This window comes from Corvus hawaiiensis, chromosome 29, assembly GCF_020740725.1.
Source record: "Corvus hawaiiensis isolate bCorHaw1 chromosome 29, bCorHaw1.pri.cur, whole genome shotgun sequence".
In the NCBI taxonomy this organism is placed as follows: Eukaryota; Metazoa; Chordata; class Aves; order Passeriformes; family Corvidae; genus Corvus; species Corvus hawaiiensis.
The window spans coordinates 770,889-787,890 of NC_063241.1; the positions used below are offsets into that span (position 1 = coordinate 770,889).

General features: G+C 54.9%; 1 protein-coding gene across 9 annotated transcripts in view; it reads left to right on the top strand.

The window, feature by feature from the left end:
* Positions 1-17,002, top strand: part of MEF2D (myocyte enhancer factor 2D) — a 94,118-nt gene that overhangs the window by 52,299 nt on the left and 24,817 nt on the right. For all 9 annotated transcript variants that reach the window (XM_048289089.1, XM_048289093.1, XM_048289087.1 and 6 more), the window contains 2 exons: positions 8,958-9,250; positions 15,325-15,528. In XM_048289089.1, coding sequence (XP_048145046.1) covers positions 9,197-9,250; positions 15,325-15,528 — 258 coding nt within the window. In that variant the 5' untranslated portion in view covers positions 8,958-9,196. The remainder of the gene's footprint in view (positions 1-8,957; positions 9,251-15,324; positions 15,529-17,002) is intronic.

Genomic DNA, 17,002 nt, shown 5'->3' on the forward strand with positions numbered 1-17,002 from the left:
CATTAAGAGAGAAATGCCCTCAAAGTGAAACATCGCTGCCCTTGGGTGCTGAGGCTTTTCCTGGGCTCAGATCCCCCCACCCCAGAGCAGGAGGCAGCTCCATGGGGAGCAGAACTGGATGGCCCCAAAAGCTGTAGCCACGCTCACCCCCTCCATGCCTCCCCTTTCCTCCCTGTGGCCTTAGCACCAGCAAAAGTCCCCAGTATGGGGCTGGCTTGGGGTTGAGAACTGCTCCTGCTCCTGCTCCTGCTCCTCACCAGTGCGGGGTTGGCCGTGACAGCCTCCTGATTTGCTGAGTGCAGGATCCGACCCCGAATTCAGCTCCCTCTCCTTCTCTCTCTTTTTTTTAATGAGTCAACCTCTCATCTGTCATATTAAACCTCCTCATTACCAGGTATCTAAATTTTGCTCTGACAGTAGTGACAGGGGAAGCTGCGATCTCATTGCCACGGTGCGGGGCTCCGGGGAGCTGGCAGGTGGTTATTTCATGCCCTGCAGGGAGCCGTGGGGGTGGGCAATGGAGCCGGATAATGGGCTCTCACTTCCCATCATTTAGAAAACCCTACTTAGTGCAGAGGGAAAAATTACCCCCAGTCTCTGACTCTGGAGCTGGTGATGGATAGAGAACATGGGGGAAGTGGAACAGCTTTGGGGGTCTGGCTGCTCCTCCCTGGGCATGGAGGGTGGATTGGGATGAAAGTGGTTGGGGATGGAGGGTGGATGGGGAGGAAAGGTGGAAGGAGATGAGGGTGGCTGGGAATGAGGGTAGGTGGGGATGGAGGGTGGATGGGGATGGAGATGGCGCAGGGCTGCCCTGTGCAAGCAGGTGGTACCAGCTGGGGAAGGGGATGCTGTGCCCGTATTGGGGAGCCCCCAGGACATGCAGGGTTCCCAGCCTTGATACACACATCTGGGGAAGCTGCTGAACCACCTGGGAGACCATAGCCGGGCTCAGGGCGATGGGTGACCCCTGCTGCGAGGATGCCACCGCCAAGGGAGCTGCTCAAGGTCACAAGGCTTTTCTGGCAGCTGCATCAGCCTTTGGTTGCTGTTCTCAGGGTGCTCTGAAGGTCACTTTAGCAGGAGACTGTCCAAGCCCTCTGGTTTAGCACCAAGCCCTGCAGCGACTTGTCCATGCCGCTCCCTCCCTGTAGCATCTCCAGGAGAGAGGACCAGCTGCCTCTCTGGGAAACCACGTGGTGTGAGGGGCTGCAAGTCCCCGCTTGTCCTGGTCCTGCAGGCTTTTCCTTCCTGAAAATGTGTCCTTACCTTGGGTGAGGGTTCCCTGGTTGACTTTTGAATGGCACCAAGCAGGGCCGTGGGTTTGGCAGTGACTTTTCCTGGAGCTCCTGCCCAGCCTCTCTTCCCTGTGTCCCCTCCAGCCTCTGCTGTCTTTGGCCATGCCGGCAGTGCAGAGAAGGTCACCAGCTGTACCTGCTGTCACCCAGCCTCTGCAGAACACATCCCCAGTCCAGGATGTGTTCCTGTGGTGCTGGATGTGATGGCATCCCTGGCTACATGTGGTGTGGGTTGAAACTGTGATTTGGGGTGTAGGGGACCAGGGTTCCTGGTTTGGGTGCTGCCTCCAGTTCTTGTGCTGATGTTGGCGCTGTCATCCTTTCTTGAGGGTGTTGTCTGACTCCACACCGGCACACAAATTGCAGGGGATGAGATAACCCCAGTTTAATAATTGCCCCTAAATCCTTTCTTTCACCCAGCCTTGCACAGCAAATGCCAGTTCTCCAGCGTTGTGTCAGGGCCGTGCTTTTCCTCAGCCTCTGCGGGGCTTGGCACGGTGCAAGGTTTTGTTGCAGCTCAGCAGAGCTGGTTGCATGGTTGACATCTGCTTTTCTTCAGAGAGTGCCTGAATCTGGGTCAGGAATATATGTGTCTCTTTCAAATTCCTTGGGGGCCTGACTGAATCCAGCCTCACTCCTGCTCCCCTGAGTTCCCGAGGTTTTCACCTGCAGCTGGCGGGACTGATTCCCTCCTGCAGGCAGGAGGAGCCGAGTGCTGGTTTGGCTGCCCATCCCAGGGAAATCGGGGCCCTGCTGTGGGTGTCAGGTGTGCAGGAGGGATGGCAGCTCAGCGCTGGGTTGGCACCTGCCTGGCGAGTGAGGCTTGGCCCCAGGGAGGGTCAAGCAGCTGCATTTCTGAGCAGGAGATTTGCTCTGGAGCCGTGTTTCGGTCACCTTCCTCTCCCCTCCCCCTGCCTGCATCTGGAGGTTCGACACAGGAACCCAGATAGCATCATCCTGAAACCAGAATAGAAGCTTTGGAGGAGACTCGAGCATGTTTGTGCGGTTTTGATCTCGGTTTGGAGATAAAGAGGTGCTAAACAATGCTAAGCTGGCGAGTTGGAGTCCCTCACGGTGCGTGCAGTGGGGCTGGGGACACGCTGGCACCTGCCCTTGCTGCCTGCTCTCCTGCCAAGGATGTCCCCATGTGGGTGCTGCATTCCTCCTGGGTGCCACGTTCCCCTGGGGTGCTGGAGCTGCTCCTGCCAGCACTGCCCCCCATCCCGCGGCAAAGCAGGGGTGATGGCCAGCACCATGCCAGTGGCTTTGCCAGGGAGGAAGAGCAACATTAACATGAATACAGGCACTGTGTTTTAGGGAAGGGGGCTTTGCAAAAGAGAAGGAAGTCAGTCCTGCTGATCCAGAAACCACACAGAAGGAAACGAAAAGTCCTTGGGGTCAGCATGGAGGATATGTTGAAAAAACAACAATTAACTCACAAAAGGCAGCAAGAAAGGAAACAGGAAGGCAAGAACTGCAGTTAAACAGGCGGGTTCAAGAGGTGACTTGAGCTAAATCCATGTCCTTAAGGGATGGGATCCAGCCCTGGTCATGGGTGGGGAAGCAATTCTGTTGGTCTGTGTCGGTGCAGGACCTGGTATCCTCAAGGTGAGGCTCGGAGACCTCGGCTGCAGTTGCTTTTATAGCTTATAGTTGCAATTGCTTTTATAGCTCTTTGTGGCAGGTGGAGAGTCACAGCTGTGCTGGGGGCTGCCGGGGCAGTGCGGCCATGTCGCCTCTCAGCGCGGCTGCTTCTCGTGGGAGAAGCTGCAGGTTTGTGGCAGGAGCGATGCAGCAGAGCGAGGGGCTGCTCTTGCCACCTCCAAACTGTCATTGCCACCTCGAGAGCATCGTTGCTCCCTCCCTCACTTGGCCCGTTCACCCCACTCAGCACGGGCAGCGAAGGGCTCGGCAGTGGCTCGGCGTGGTGGGTGTAAACCACTTCCCATGGCAGGCCAAGCTCAGGGGCTGCTTTGCAGCACAGCAGCATTTCCTCACCTGGGCTCTCCTGTTGTGAGTGGATGGACAGGATGAGTTGTTGGTGGACAAGAAGGTGGACATGACCCAGCCATCAGCGCCGGCAGCCCGGAAAGCCAGTGCTGTGCCCAGCTGACCCCACAGCATGGGCAGCATGTGAGGGAGCAGGATTCTGCCCCTCTGCCCCACTCTGGTGAGACCCCCCTGCTGTGCTGCCTCCAGCTCTGGGGTTCCCAGAATAGGATGAACACAAAGCTCCTGGAGTGAGTCCAGAGGAGGCCATGGAGATGCTCTGAGGGCCGGAGCCCCTCTGCTCTGGAGACAGGCTGGGAGAGCTGAGGCTGTTCAGCCTGGAGAAGAGTCTGGGGACACCTTAGAGCGCCTTCCAGTGCCTAAAGGGGCTCCAAGAGAGCTGGAGAGGGACTTTGGACAAGGACCTGGAGTGATGTAACAAGGCTTCCCAGTGCCAGAGGGCAGAGTTAGATGGGGTACTGGGAAGAAATTTTTCCCTGTGGGTGGGTGACAGAGAGGTGAGATGAGATGAGGTTTAAGAATCCATCCAACCCAGATCATTTTATGGTTCTGTAACACCCTGCACCTTGTACCCCACGTGCCTGCTGGCTGTGTGCCGAAGCTCCCTTGCAATGACCTTTTTCCCACAGAGAAGCTGCAAGACTGGGACATGTTATTGCTGTTGTTTCTGTATGTGGATAAACCTGACACCCCCAAAATGTGTTGGTGCCGGGGTCAGTGAATTCAGTCGTGTCAGGTGCCCTGTTCCTTGGGGGTGGATAGTGGTGGGGAGGACCCTCCCTTTACTCTCAGCCAGCCCCTTGACTTGATGGAGCCTGTTAAGGAAAAACGCATCTTTGGGAGCATTCTGCAAATCTTGGGTAAAAGACGGGTTGGTCCCACAGTGAGAGCGTTGGGAGCCTGGGGGGAGCAGCTGCTGGGTTGGGCTGTGATCTGCCATACCTGTCACCTGCATTTCTCCCTTCAAACTGGGACTTTCTGTGCCTCCATAAGATGAGCTGCATCTTTGCAGGGCAGCATTTTTCTTCTTTTCCCAGCCTCCAGATGTCCTTTGAAGCTCCTTTTGCAGGTTTCCTTGCAGCCAAGGACGTCCCCATTGCACAGGGCCTGTTTTGGGGATGGAGATTGGGAAATGTCCCTTGAACTGGTGCCATGTTGAACCCATCCCAGTTTTGCCATCACTCGTGTCGCTGGCTCTGCTGTGTGTTCCTGCACAGGCACGAGTGGATTGGGGAGCACGGTGCCATATGCTGGGAAAAGCAAAGAGCTCCAAAGGAAAATACATTTTCAGAAAGGATGCTTTTATTTGCCTTTATTTATTTTCCTAAAGCTTTCAGATTAATCTTTTTTATCTTCCCTCTGCAGCTGCGTGGCCAAGGTTTGGTTTCTTTCAGCTGACATTGTGCTGAGAGCACACAGCTTTGCAAGGCGGGCGTTAAGGAAGGGCAGCTGAATTCCTTCGCCCTGGAGAGGGGAGGTGTGTCGAGCTAACTTTAGTAAGGAGTGACTAAAAAGGGATGCAATAAAAGTATATTAAAAATAGCAAATGGTCATAGAAAGTGGATGTGAGACTCTCAGTGTCCCTGCTCGTGCCGAGAGAAACGTGGGGCTCAGTAGGAATGGAACAGTGAAAAGTTATGGAGCAGTGCAGAGCACACCGCTGCTTGTGCAAAGCAAAGGTGAAACCACTTAGAAATAGATGAAATAGATCAGGAATTTGCACAGTAGATTAAAAAATCCAGAAATAAAGACTTGAAAGAGATATCAGCTCCTCTGTGTCCCCAGCTCCAAGAGCTGGGGATTCAGCCCCCCAAATTCCTTGTTTTGTAAAAACATCTCCCAGCTGAGATTCCTCTGTGCTTTTTCTTTCTTCCCCCATTTGCAAAATGCTAACTCTGCTCTCTCGCCTGTCTCTCCAATTTGGAGCAATTTACTGGGAGCCGGGGATGAATTACTCAGCACAGAGTTAACCAGCACCTGCTCGGAGTTAATTGGCATGTGTGCTAATTGCTGTGATAGTCACACTTGTTCGAGCGGAGCGTGGGGAGGGGGAGCGGGCGCTGGTGGCTGCCTCCATCCCAGAGCTGCTCGCTGCCTCCCTGGGGCGATGCTGAATTCCCTGATCCTTGTTGAGATTCCTGGGAGTGGAAGAGGTCAGGGTGGCTTTTTGCCAGTGCACCACCCATCACTTGCTTTCCAGCGGATTTGTAGGTCCCTTTCCATGCCCTTGGGCCCTCCTTGTTGGGGTGTAGTAGCTGGGATGCTTGGCGGTTTCCTTGGAAAACAAGGCTCAGGAGAAAGAAAGAAGCTGCTGTCTGAGAAGGAGGAGATGATGATTTAATGCGTGGGGTTATTGTATATGAAATCATTTGAGACCCCGAAGGTTAGAAGTTTGGAGGAGCTCAGCTCCTTGTAGCAGTCCTGTGCTCTGGGTGCTTGGCCATGTGTGCATTCAGGTGATTAAATTCCACCTGATCACGGATGAGGGTCATGGGTGATCTCGATGCCTCGGGCTGGGCAATCAGGGAGGCAAAGCAATTTGGTGGTGAAGGAGAGGGAGCTCCAGGGGCAGAGGGGATCCTCCTGGGTTGGGGCCGAGCCACAGCAGCAGTGCCAGCATGAGGGGCAGGAGAGATGAGGGCGGCTCTCCAGGTTTCTTGCTCTTCCAGCTGCTGTTCAGAAACTCGAGCCAGTGGTCAGACTTTCTGAAACAGCCACCTGGGCAGGAAACGTGAAAATACCTGGGTTTAAAAATATGATGGGGAAAAAACCCAACCTAAAAACAAATAAACTCACCCCAAACCCCCAATTCCATGAAGAGAAAAGGGAGGGGGTTGAAATCCCCTCTGTCAGGTGCATTTGGAGGGCAGTGAACATGCTGTGCTCTTCTCCGTCCCTCCTCTTCATCCCATCTAAGGGCTGCCCTCCCGGTGGGGTGTTTTCCTTCTCGTGCAGGGCAGAGGGATCAAGTGCAGCACATGGCAGCTGCTTTTCTCCCCATGATGACGAGCAAAAACCTGTTAAATCACCTTTTTCCTGTGGGAAACTTCATCCAGCGGCATAAGCAAACCCTGAGGCTGGGACAGTGCTCCCCATCCAGCCGAGGCGCTGCGGGTGCAGAGTCGGGATTCAGAGCAGCAGGAGGAACCTGGTTTGGTGGTTGAAAAAGGGGATTTGATTTGAAACACTTGGGGTGTGTTTGTGGCCTGGGGAGAGGAATGTGGTTGGAGTCCCACTGCTTCCATGCTCATGTGGAGCTGAGGGCAGGGATGAGCAGCACCGGGGTTTTTTCCTCATCCCTACAAACATCCCATCTCTTTGAGCACTGTGGAGCTTTTGCCTGCCATAGCATCCTGTGAACAAGTCCCACAACGAAATTGTGTTAAAATATGTTTCCTTTCACTCGGTTTAAATTTACTGCCCGTTGTTCTCCAGTGTTTATTGTTGCTTCTGGAGAGTTCCTCTCTGGTTTGGACAGTAAATCTGCTGTCTTTCAGAGGATTTCTCTGTCCAAGAGCTGCAGCACATGGAAAGAATTAGCATCGTGCCCTGGGTCTGGTTGCAGAGCTGTTGCTACTTTGTGCTGCTGCTGGTGGTTTTGAAGATGCTGAAGGTGACTATTTTTCAGCCAGTGTAAAGAAATGGCAACTCTGAAGGGAAAAGCAGCAAAGCAAACCTGACAAAAAGTTCCTCCTCTTCCAAAGTTTCTTCACCTTGGTTCTGAGCCTTGGGACTGTGGACTCACTCCTGTGTGGGCTCACAGTGAGGGAAATACCAAGTGGACACTCCAGGTGGATGAAATAAAAATCCTCATTTTCCTTTTGGCTCTTCCTGGATCACCAACCTTCGAGGGCTGCTCTCATGGTGCAGGCTGGAGCAGGGATGCCCTGAAACTGGCGATGCTGGGGAACTGCTGATGCCCCAGAGCTGGTGATGCTCTGGGACCAGTGGTACTCTGGAACTGGTGATGCTCTGGGACCTGTCTTTTTGGGGCTTCCCACGGTGGGATGGGGAGCAGCAGCCAAAGTTACGCCTCTGGCACTGGCTCAGTGTTCCCCATGGTGACAGTGCTCCTCACAGCTGTGCGGTTGCTCCTGTTTGCTGCTGGGAGGAAAACATGCACCTGTTTTGGGAAATAATGATTCAAGAAGTAAATGCCATCCCTGCATGGTCTGTCCTTGCAAAGAGTCTTACTGGTGGGATTTATGTGTAAAAAAGCCAGGTTCTGCTGCCCTTTGTCTCTTTGGTCTTCTTCCTGGCCTCCCCATACCTTATCCTCCCTGGAGGGCAAATTGTGGATGTCAGGATATGGAAAAGTCTCCCCATTCTCCTCTGGGCTCCTTGAACTTGCACTGAAACCACAGAACATGATGCACGATGAGTAACTTTACCCCCAGAAAAGCAGAGAAAAAGATGAAGTGACTCACATGACTCAGTGAACCCCAAAAACAAGTGTGGGAGTGAGGCATGGCCTGGTGAGGGGACTAAGGATGGGACCAAGGTCTTCAGCAGGGTCTGGGGGTGCTCTGGGGTGGGAGAGGAGCAGGAGGAGCTTGGTCGGGTTGGGTGTGGCTGCTGCTTTGGATTTGGAATGATGGTTTGGGAGAAAAAGTGGGTTTTTTTCAAGCTTTTTGTAACAAGACCGAGGGCTGGGGACTGCCAAGTTGAGGCAGATAGGAAGCTATTTTGGGACTGGCTTTTCCCTCTGCCTGGGTCTTGGCACAGGGCACCTCGCCTTAAATGCCATGTTATCACTGCTGTTATCCAGCTGCTCAGAGAGAGAGCAGGGAGAAAAACATACCTGTGGAAAATGAACTGGCTGAGGTTCCCTCTTTGTCCCCCCACATGTGCAGTGCAGCACATGCTGGGAAACAGGGTGAGATGGGCTGGGGGGCTGTGCCAGGAGATGCCCTGGTACATCTGGATGCAGCCTCTGGCACTGGGGGATGCAGGTTACTGTGGGGAGGATACAGAAGGAGCCGTGCGAGTCCCCTGAGACCTGCAGCACTCGTCCCTTTGGGGGGAGAGGTGAGGGCACAAAATACCCCCAAGTTGATCGCATCCCCCAGATCCATGGAAACAGCCAGTGTCCGGCTGTGGCTGAGCCCAGTGGAAGGCCAGGCTGTCTCGGCTGCCTTCGGAGTTCTCCTTCCCCATAAGAATTAGGTTTCTGTGCCTGGTTATAAGGTTTCTTTCAAGTAATCAAATAAAGACATTTTAAAATTCCAAATTGAAGATTAGCGCAGAAACTGGAGACGGATTTAAATTGCCCGAGCTAATCACCAGCCACTCGACTGCTTATGACTTTATTAAGAGAAAAAAAAACGTCTGGAGTGTCACGGAGGAATAGTGATTCACGGGCACATTGCTGCCGTCTCCTCCTCCTCGCCGAGCGTCGCAGTGCCCGGCCCACACGTGTCCCGTGGCACGCGTGTTCCTGGCCTCCATCCTTGGGCTTCTTTGAGAGCAGTTCGGATAAATCTCTCTGCAGCTCTCCTGGCCCCACAGCTGGGTGGGAGGAAGAACCAGGGACCACCCTGGCCTTGGGGGTGGGATCTGCGCTGGCGGTAGGAGGATGCCTGGAGGGTGCCGGGTCCTGGATGGGGTTTGGGAACAGAGTGTCTCACTCCTGTCTCTCTTGCTGTGCAGGTTTCTGAGCAGCTGCTGACATCTCAGCCCCACTGGATCTGGCCGCGCACAACGGTACCATGAACTGAGCACGGAGCCACGCAAAACTCTTTTTTTTTTTGTTTTGGCTTCTTTGGGTTTGTTTTCCATCCGAGAAAAAAGCCCCCCACGCTCTTTAATGAAAGCGTTTTAAAGTGGGGTTGCTTCTCCCCTCCCCTGAGCCAAAGTCGTCCCGGGTGCGGTGAGGATTTCCGGAGAAGATGGGGAGAAAAAAGATCCAGATCCAGCGGATCACGGACGAGCGCAATCGGCAGGTCAGTGCTGCGTCTCCCCGCTCCCTCACCTCACCCTTCTCCTCCCGTTGGGGATTTTAAGGGTCATGTTTCAAAATGACCCCTTTCTATCCCATTTTGGGCCACCAGTGCTGTGTTTTTCCCAATCCATAAAATGGGATGGGCGAGACTTGGTGCTGAGGCCGGATCCAGGCGGATCCCAGGAGCAGGCAAACGGCCCCGCTGCGCTCTCCCGTCCAGGCGTTGCTCCTCGCCTTGGAGCTCCTTGAGCCATTTCCATCTAAGTGCTTTTCCAGAAGAAAGTATCTTCTCCACTTAGTTAGTTCCCCCCTTTTTTTTATTTTTGTCTTGCAGAAAATATATTTCAGTTGACATTTTCCATGTGGTTTTTCAATAAAAAACAGCCACAACAAGTATCCATTTTGCTGAACGCAAACAACTCAAATTATTCCTTTTTTTTCCTCAGTTGTAAACTTACATGACTCCAGGGCTTTTTTCCTTGGGCTCTCCTGAAGCCGAGCCCGAGACACACACGCATGTGCATGTGTGTAGGAATGCATTCATGTATCTCAGAGGGAAAACAAAAGCCAGCAGATTTTCCCCAAATTTCCATGTTCCTTAAACTGGAGTGGTGGAGCAGCAGCACTTTGCCAGCCCAGGTTTGCTCTGGGATGATTCTGTCGATGCATTTCCCATAACCACAAGACTTCCCTTTGCTTTCTGTGCTCCTGGAGTTTGGCTCAGCAGATCCAAGCCTCTGCCTTTAGTCCAGCCACCACCGCACCCCAGCATGACCTGCCAACTTCTTTCCTGCCACTTGGCACTCCAGAAAAACAGAAAAAACAGTTAAAAAAGCATGTGGATATATTACTAATCCTTAAAGAGTGGCAAAGAACAGAATTGGATGAACCACTTTATTGCTCCTCAGCAAAACAATAGGAAATGGCAGGTTTTCCTCATTATAGCTTCACTTGGTGGTGGGGGCCAGGATGGGCATCAAATAGTTCTTGCTGATGTCCCAGTTGCTCCTGGGGCTGTTTATGTCCATCTTGAGGAGGAAACACGGCCTTAGGGTTATTGAAGGATCTGGAGTGTATTTTACAGGGCAGTGCTGCAGAGGGGAGTGAGGGCTCTGCAGTGACTGGAGCCCTGCTGGAAGTTCAAATGAATGGAAAATAATTGGTAATGCTGGAGGGGGCTGGCACAGCCTGGCCTGGCTGGATAAACCTTTGGGAAAGGAAAGAGGCACTTCTTTGCAGAGGCAGCAGCTGAGTGATGGGCCTGTTTCTGAGGGATGAGCTGCTCCTTGGCACAGGCTGGAGGTAAAGGCCCTTGCTGAGGTCTCTCAGCATTGGGTGGGATTCGGCCGCAGGAGCTGCTCTGCGTGGCTGTGTGTCAGGGCTTTAGTGCATCTCTGATGTCAGGTGATGTTCCCTGGGCTGGGGGACACTGGTTTTCCCCTGGCAGTAGCTGCATCCCTGGCTGGGCTGGTTCTTCCAAAACCCAGCACGGGAGCATCGCTCCCCGCCCCAGTGCAGCACATCTTGCTTTGCTTCCCAGAAACCAGCCTGATCAAATTGGGTGTCAGCAAAGCAGCAGCTGTTTAATTGGTCACCAGCACAGCTTTGCAATCAATTTTCGCAGCTCCCTTTCTTTGGGAAAAAAGGACATACCAGGAAATGGGACATTTCATTATAAAGGACTGCTCCAGGCAGTGGGATCTGTTCTACCCATTGTGGTAGGAGCTGTAAAGAGGGTGAGAACCCTCCTGCTCTGCTCTCCTGCTCCACACTGTACATGTGCAATGCCAGGATCCACTCCCCAGAGTCAGAAATGTCCCATCTTGCTTTATCTCATAGCACCATGGAATGATTTGGGTTGGAAGGGATCTTAAAAGTCCATCTCGTCCCACCCCTCTGCCATGGGCAGGGACACTTTCAACTAGACCATGTTGCTCCAAGCCCCATCCAACCTGGCCTTGGACACTTCCAGGGATGGGGCAGCCACAGCTTCTCCGGGCACCCTGTGCCAGGGCCTCTCCACCCTCACAGGCAAAAATTTCCTTCTAATATCCCATCTAAATCTCCCCTTTTTCAGTTTAAAACCATGCCCTTTATCCCATCACTATCTGCCCATGTAAAAAGTCCCTCTCTGTCCCATTGATAAGCCCCTTTAAGTGCTGGAAGGCTGCTGTGAGGTCTCCCTGGAGCTGCCTCTTGCTTCTCCCTCTCCTTCCCTCCCTCTCCTGCTGTTGCTGCGGATCAGCGCTGAGGAGCGTCCATGCGTGCGTGCCCGCCGTGGCTGCAGGCTGCCGGCTAAGCTGGCTTAAACCCAGCGTCTGGGAGCATCCTCAGCCCACCCCTGCCCCCACGGCAGCCCCCCTGCTCGGGCTGGGTGCAGAGGGCACGGTCGCTCTCTCGGGAGCGGAGCAGCCCGGCGCTGGTGAATTATGGATGGGGCACCGCTGCTGGAAGGCAGGGCCGGCCGCCCCAGCTGCGCCGGGCGAGCGCACACCGTCCTTGGCGTGCCCGGGTGGCTCCAACGGCTCCTGCGCCTGTCGGGAGAGGGAGGGATGGGGAGTGGGAATAGTGCAGGGATGCCCTGGAGAATGAGGGATTCGCCAGTGGTTGTGCAAGGAGGTGGAGGCAGAGCTGCTTTTGACACCTGCGTTTTCACTTGTGCTGCCAAGTTCGTGGCTTGGGGCTGCTGAAGCATTGTGGCTCTCAGGGAGAGCTCAGGCTGGAACAGGGGCTCTCCAGAGCCTTTGCTGACAGGTGAAGCTCTTCCCGTGCATCTCACACTGAGCCTATGGCATCAGCGAGTCTGACCCTGCTCGTGTCCCAGGTTTTGCCTTCCATGGGGGCACAGACCAGAGCCCACATGGAGACTCCAGCAGGGTGTGGAGCTGCTGGAGTGGGTCCAGAGGAGGCCATGGAAATACTCTGAGGGCTGGAGCACCTCTACTCTGGAGCCAGGCTGGGAGAGGTGGGCATGTTCAGCCTGGAGAAGAGAAGGCTCCATGGAGATCTAAAGGGTCTCCAGGAAAGCGGGAGAGGGACTTTAGACATGGACCTGGAGTGACAGGACAAGGGGGGAATGGTTTTAAACTGAAAAGAGGGAGATTTATATTGGATATTAGGAGAAAATTCTTCCCTGTGAGGGTGGAGAGGCCCTGGCACAGGGTGCCCAGAGAAGCTGTGGCTGCCCCATCCCTGGAAGTGTCCAAGGCCAGGTTGGATGGGGCTTGGAGCAACGTGGTCTAGCTGAAGGTGTCCCTGCCATGGCAAGGGGGTGGGACAGATGAGCTTTTAAGATCCCTTCCAGCCCAAACGAGTGTGTGATTCTGTGAATTACAGCAGCAGCCAAAACCAGGGGAGGAGAGCAAGTAATGTCATTAGAGGAATTACTGGAGAGGATTTGCCACAGCAGATCAGGCCATCAGCCCTTCAGGGCCAGGCCGCTGACTCTGGCAACTGCCAATATGGTTTGCATCAGGAGAAAGGCAAAAATCCCCTGCTAGTGTGGGGCAGTAATTCCTTCCTGACCCCTTTGGGGATTGGCTTATGCCCTGAAGCATGAGATTTGATTACCCTCTTAGACTTACAAGGTTAATTCTTCTAGATGAGGCTCGTGCACGGCGTCAGGGGAAGGTTTGGGGTTTTTGGCCTGGGTCACGAGTGGATGCACAAGGCAGTGTTAGGTGATGCTTTTGTGTGATATGGTGGCAAATCTTTGCTTTTCTCTGCAAGGTGCAGGGGTGCCAGTAGAGAGGGATGCTGCTGTGCCCTGTCTGCAGAGGGAATATCTCTCATCTCTAGAGGGATAATTTGGTGTTTTGTGTTCTGCTCAGCTCTGCCCAGGTTGCTGGTTGATTTGGGGGAGATGACCCCACACTCTTCACTGCTGAAGGGCAAAACCCAAACCATGCTTGTCACTGGTCTTCAAGGCCAAGAGCCGCCCCACCGTTCACACGTCTCGGCCTCACCCCATTGCCTCCAAACTCGGTGGCTGAGCCTGTTGTGGTGCCTGGCAAGGTGTCCCTGGCACCAGCAGCTCAGGAACAACCACCCTCGGCTGTTCCCCCTGTCTTGGTGGAGATGCCGCGTGTTTTCCTCTCAGGGGCTCCTCGAGCTGCCTGGAGGGTGAGTCAGAGCCCGGAGAGCGTCCAGGCAGGGACAGAGAGAGAGGGCGTGCTGGGGAGGGGGACAGGGAGACAGGGCATGCTGGGGAGGGGGACAGGTCGTGGTTTTAGTGCCTGTCCTGCCACGGCTGCAGGAGCAGAACCGCAGCTGGGTCCCACATGAAGTCACAGTGCGGCCACAGACCGGCTCTTGGTCTTGGGAGCAGCCCCGTGGCAGAGGTTTTGGGTGGCTGAGAAGTCCGGGATGGTAGTGGGGAAGGACAGTTATTGATGGCACAGGAGCTGGCCCTCGAGTAACTCAGTTTGCATCAGAGTGCGCCGGGGCTGGGGCGGCGCTGGCAGCACGAGTGGCTGTGGCGAAAGCAGCGCACGTGGCGGCCACGGCAGCACAGGGTGCTGGCCCTACACTTTCCAGGGGATGAGGCGATTAGAGCCGAATCTCGTTACTGCTTAATCATCTCTGGGAGATGGCGGGGAGGGGCAGCAGCTCCCCTTGCCAAGTGTGCCCAGAGCTGTCCCTGCTCTGCCCTGCTGCCACACGCAGAGACACGGTTCTGTCTCGAGGGATGCGGGACCCTGGGGGTGCATGCTGGGTGCTGCTGGTGGCATCACGGTGGCACTGCTCCTCACCATCGCTGTGAACTGGGCAGCTCCCTGTTGAGCTCTTTGGACCGTGGCTGTGATGCCACTGACGGGCTGAGCGATGGCAGCAGCCTCGTTCACTCTGCTCCCTCAGCCCTGCGAATTAAAGCTGTTCAGTTGCAAAACTAATGCTGTGGTGGAGGCCCAGAATGCAGTTGAGCCCTCCCATGTGGAGAGGGAGCAGCTCTGGGCACCCAAGGGCATCTCAGCTCATCTCCAGCCCTTCCCCCGAAGGCTGCTTTGCCCCCAGAGCAATGCTTAGGACAAAGTGGTGACCTCCTGCCTCTTACTTTTTTTTTCTGCTTTTTACTTGCTGAGAGGGCATTGGCAAAGCATTGCGCCTTCCCCATCAGTGTGCCACATGTTCTGGAAGGGTGGGGGACCCTCAGCAGCTGTCTGTACTGCAGCCGGGACAGGGAGCCCCAAACCAGCTCCCTCTCTACCAGCTGGGTCCTGTTAGGAGTGTGGTGCTGAGAGCTGAGCGTGGGCTGGGAATAGCAGCCCAACGTCTGCCCGGCATCTGGAGCGGGTGTTGGAGCCAGCACCCAGCCCCAGTCCTGGCCCCAGCCCCCAGCCAGCTCTCCAGGATCAGTCCTGCAGGAGCTGCCTCGTCAGCCAACAGCTCTGGTGACAGCTCGGGGCAGGGTGGGTCGGGGAGAAGGGGGACCCCAGCTGGGCAGGCGGTGAGGGAAAACACCCCAGTGAGGCTACACAAGGGGACAGCAGGACGAAGGTGGCAGCTGGGTGGGCCCCTGGTACAAGGGCTCAGGGTGCCCTTGGGGAAGTGTAGCCTCCCGAGGTAAGTGGGGGCTGGTGAGCAGGAGAGTGGGTCAGGGGTGGGGTGGGCACCCTGGGCAGTTTCAGGGTGCTAAGCCCCAGCTCTGTGGCCCCCAGGGTTGGGCACTCGAAGTGCAGCTGCAGCAAGCAAGGACAAGATCTCCATCGCTTGAATATTCCACTTAAAAACCCGCAGCCCCCGGACAGATGGCAGCCCTGCTGGGGATTTTGCTGAAATTTATTTTCTCTTGATTTGGCAATATGTGATTTCCAACGCTGATAATCATCTTTGTGCTTGTGAAGTGTCTGCCTTTGGAGGATCCCGAAATAGGCAGCAATATGAACTGTTTGGAAGAGGGAGGCAAGAGAGGAGAGCTTGGGGTTGGGTCCAACTGGGGAAACTGAGACAGAATATTCCCTCTGCATTCCCCTTCCTTTTGCTCTTCCTCCAGTGGTCATCCCATTTTTCTCTGGGAGGTGTTGGGTCTGTGGCAGCATGGACACAGCTTCTCACCATGGCTGTCCTTGCTTTCAGGTGACCTTCACCAAGCGCAAGTTCGGCTTGATGAAGAAGGCCTACGAGCTGAGTGTCCTGTGTGACTGCGAGATTGCCCTCATCATCTTCAACCACTCCAACAAGCTGTTCCAGTATGCCAGCACCGACATGGACAAGGTGCTGCTCAAGTACACCGAGTACAACGAGCCCCACGAGAGCCGGACCAACGCTGACATCATTGAGGTGAGGCCGCCCGTCCTCGCCCCGGCTCTGGCACTGTGGTAGAGCCAGGGCTGAGTCTGGTACCATACTGGCTGCAGGAGTGGGGATGGAGCAAGCACATCTCCCACACTCAGTGCCAGATGGATTTTGCATGGTTTTGGTCCAACCTATAAAACTGCTCTGTTCTGAGTGGTAGAGTTGAAGCTGTCTCGAGCTGTGTGTTGACCTAATGCCTTGTGGGCACTTCAGCCTACTCCTTTGTGGGACTTCGCTGTGGTCCAGGCAGACAACAAGATGCATTTGAAGGCAGCTCCTGGGGCTGCTGCACTGGGAGTGCCTGGTACAGCTGGTGACATTGCCCCAGCCTGATACTGAGACAGGCACAGTGGGGTCGTGGGAGGGCACCAGCGGCTGAATCGTAGAGGAATTCAGGTGGGATGGGCCTTGCACCTCTGGTCTAGGGCCTGCTCAAAGCATGGCCAAGCTCATGGGTTGGTGGGTTTGCTCAAGGCTTGTCTGGCTGCGTTTTGTGGGTCTCCAGGGGTGGCCCAACCATATGCAGCCTGACCCATCCCCAGCACTGCCAGTGGCACCATGCCCAAACTGCGCTCACTTCAAGGCCGCTCTCCTCCAGCCTGCCAGCATCGCAGGAGGTGCTCAGCTGCCATGTGCTGTTGGTGCCCCCTTCCTGGCCCTCTCCACAGCTTTGTCCTTGTCCCTGGTGGTGGCAGAGCATCGCTGGGCCCGAGCACGGGGCACATTTGGCTCTCAGGAGAGTGCCAGCGGTGCCTCGGTCATTGGTCACATCCTCTCCCTCAGCAGTAACCGCAGATGGAGCTGCGGGGTCGTCTGCATGGGGGCAGCTGCCATTAAACCTGGACAGACAGGCAAATGAAGGGCTTGGCTTTGTAATTAGTGGCATTATGGGCATCAATTAATGCCCTCAGAGCCACTGGTGGCAGAGTGGAGCTACACGGCCTGCAGTGCTGGAGGAATTGGGCTTCTGCTTCTGCCTTTGAATTCCTTTGGTGCCCCTTGGCCAGCATGCTCAGGCTTTGATTTCATGAAGGAGAAGGGAAAAAGCCCAGCCTGCCCCCTCCCTAAATCTTGCTTTTCTTTTTTATGCTCTGTAAAATGTATCTTTTTGAGAGATTTGGACCTGAGGTTTTCACCCCATGGCTGAGCCATGGCAGCATCTGGCATCATCTGCCTTCCCTTGCTGGGGTTTGGAGACTCTTTCTGCCACCGCACAGTTTTGTAGGGGCCTTCAAAATGGTTCCAAGATGTCCTTTTTGGCCTGTTTGAGCCAGGTAATGCCCATCCACTGTGCAAATGCCGGCGGTTCCCTGCCGCGCTCAGCAGCGCAGCCTCTCCGGGATGCTCAGGCTGCGGCGCTCGCAGCATCGAACAGATTTGTCTTGGCCTAAAAATACCGTAAACATTTTGGGCAGCGTTCTCTGTTCCCTTATGGTCCAAGATGCAAACACTCCCAAGC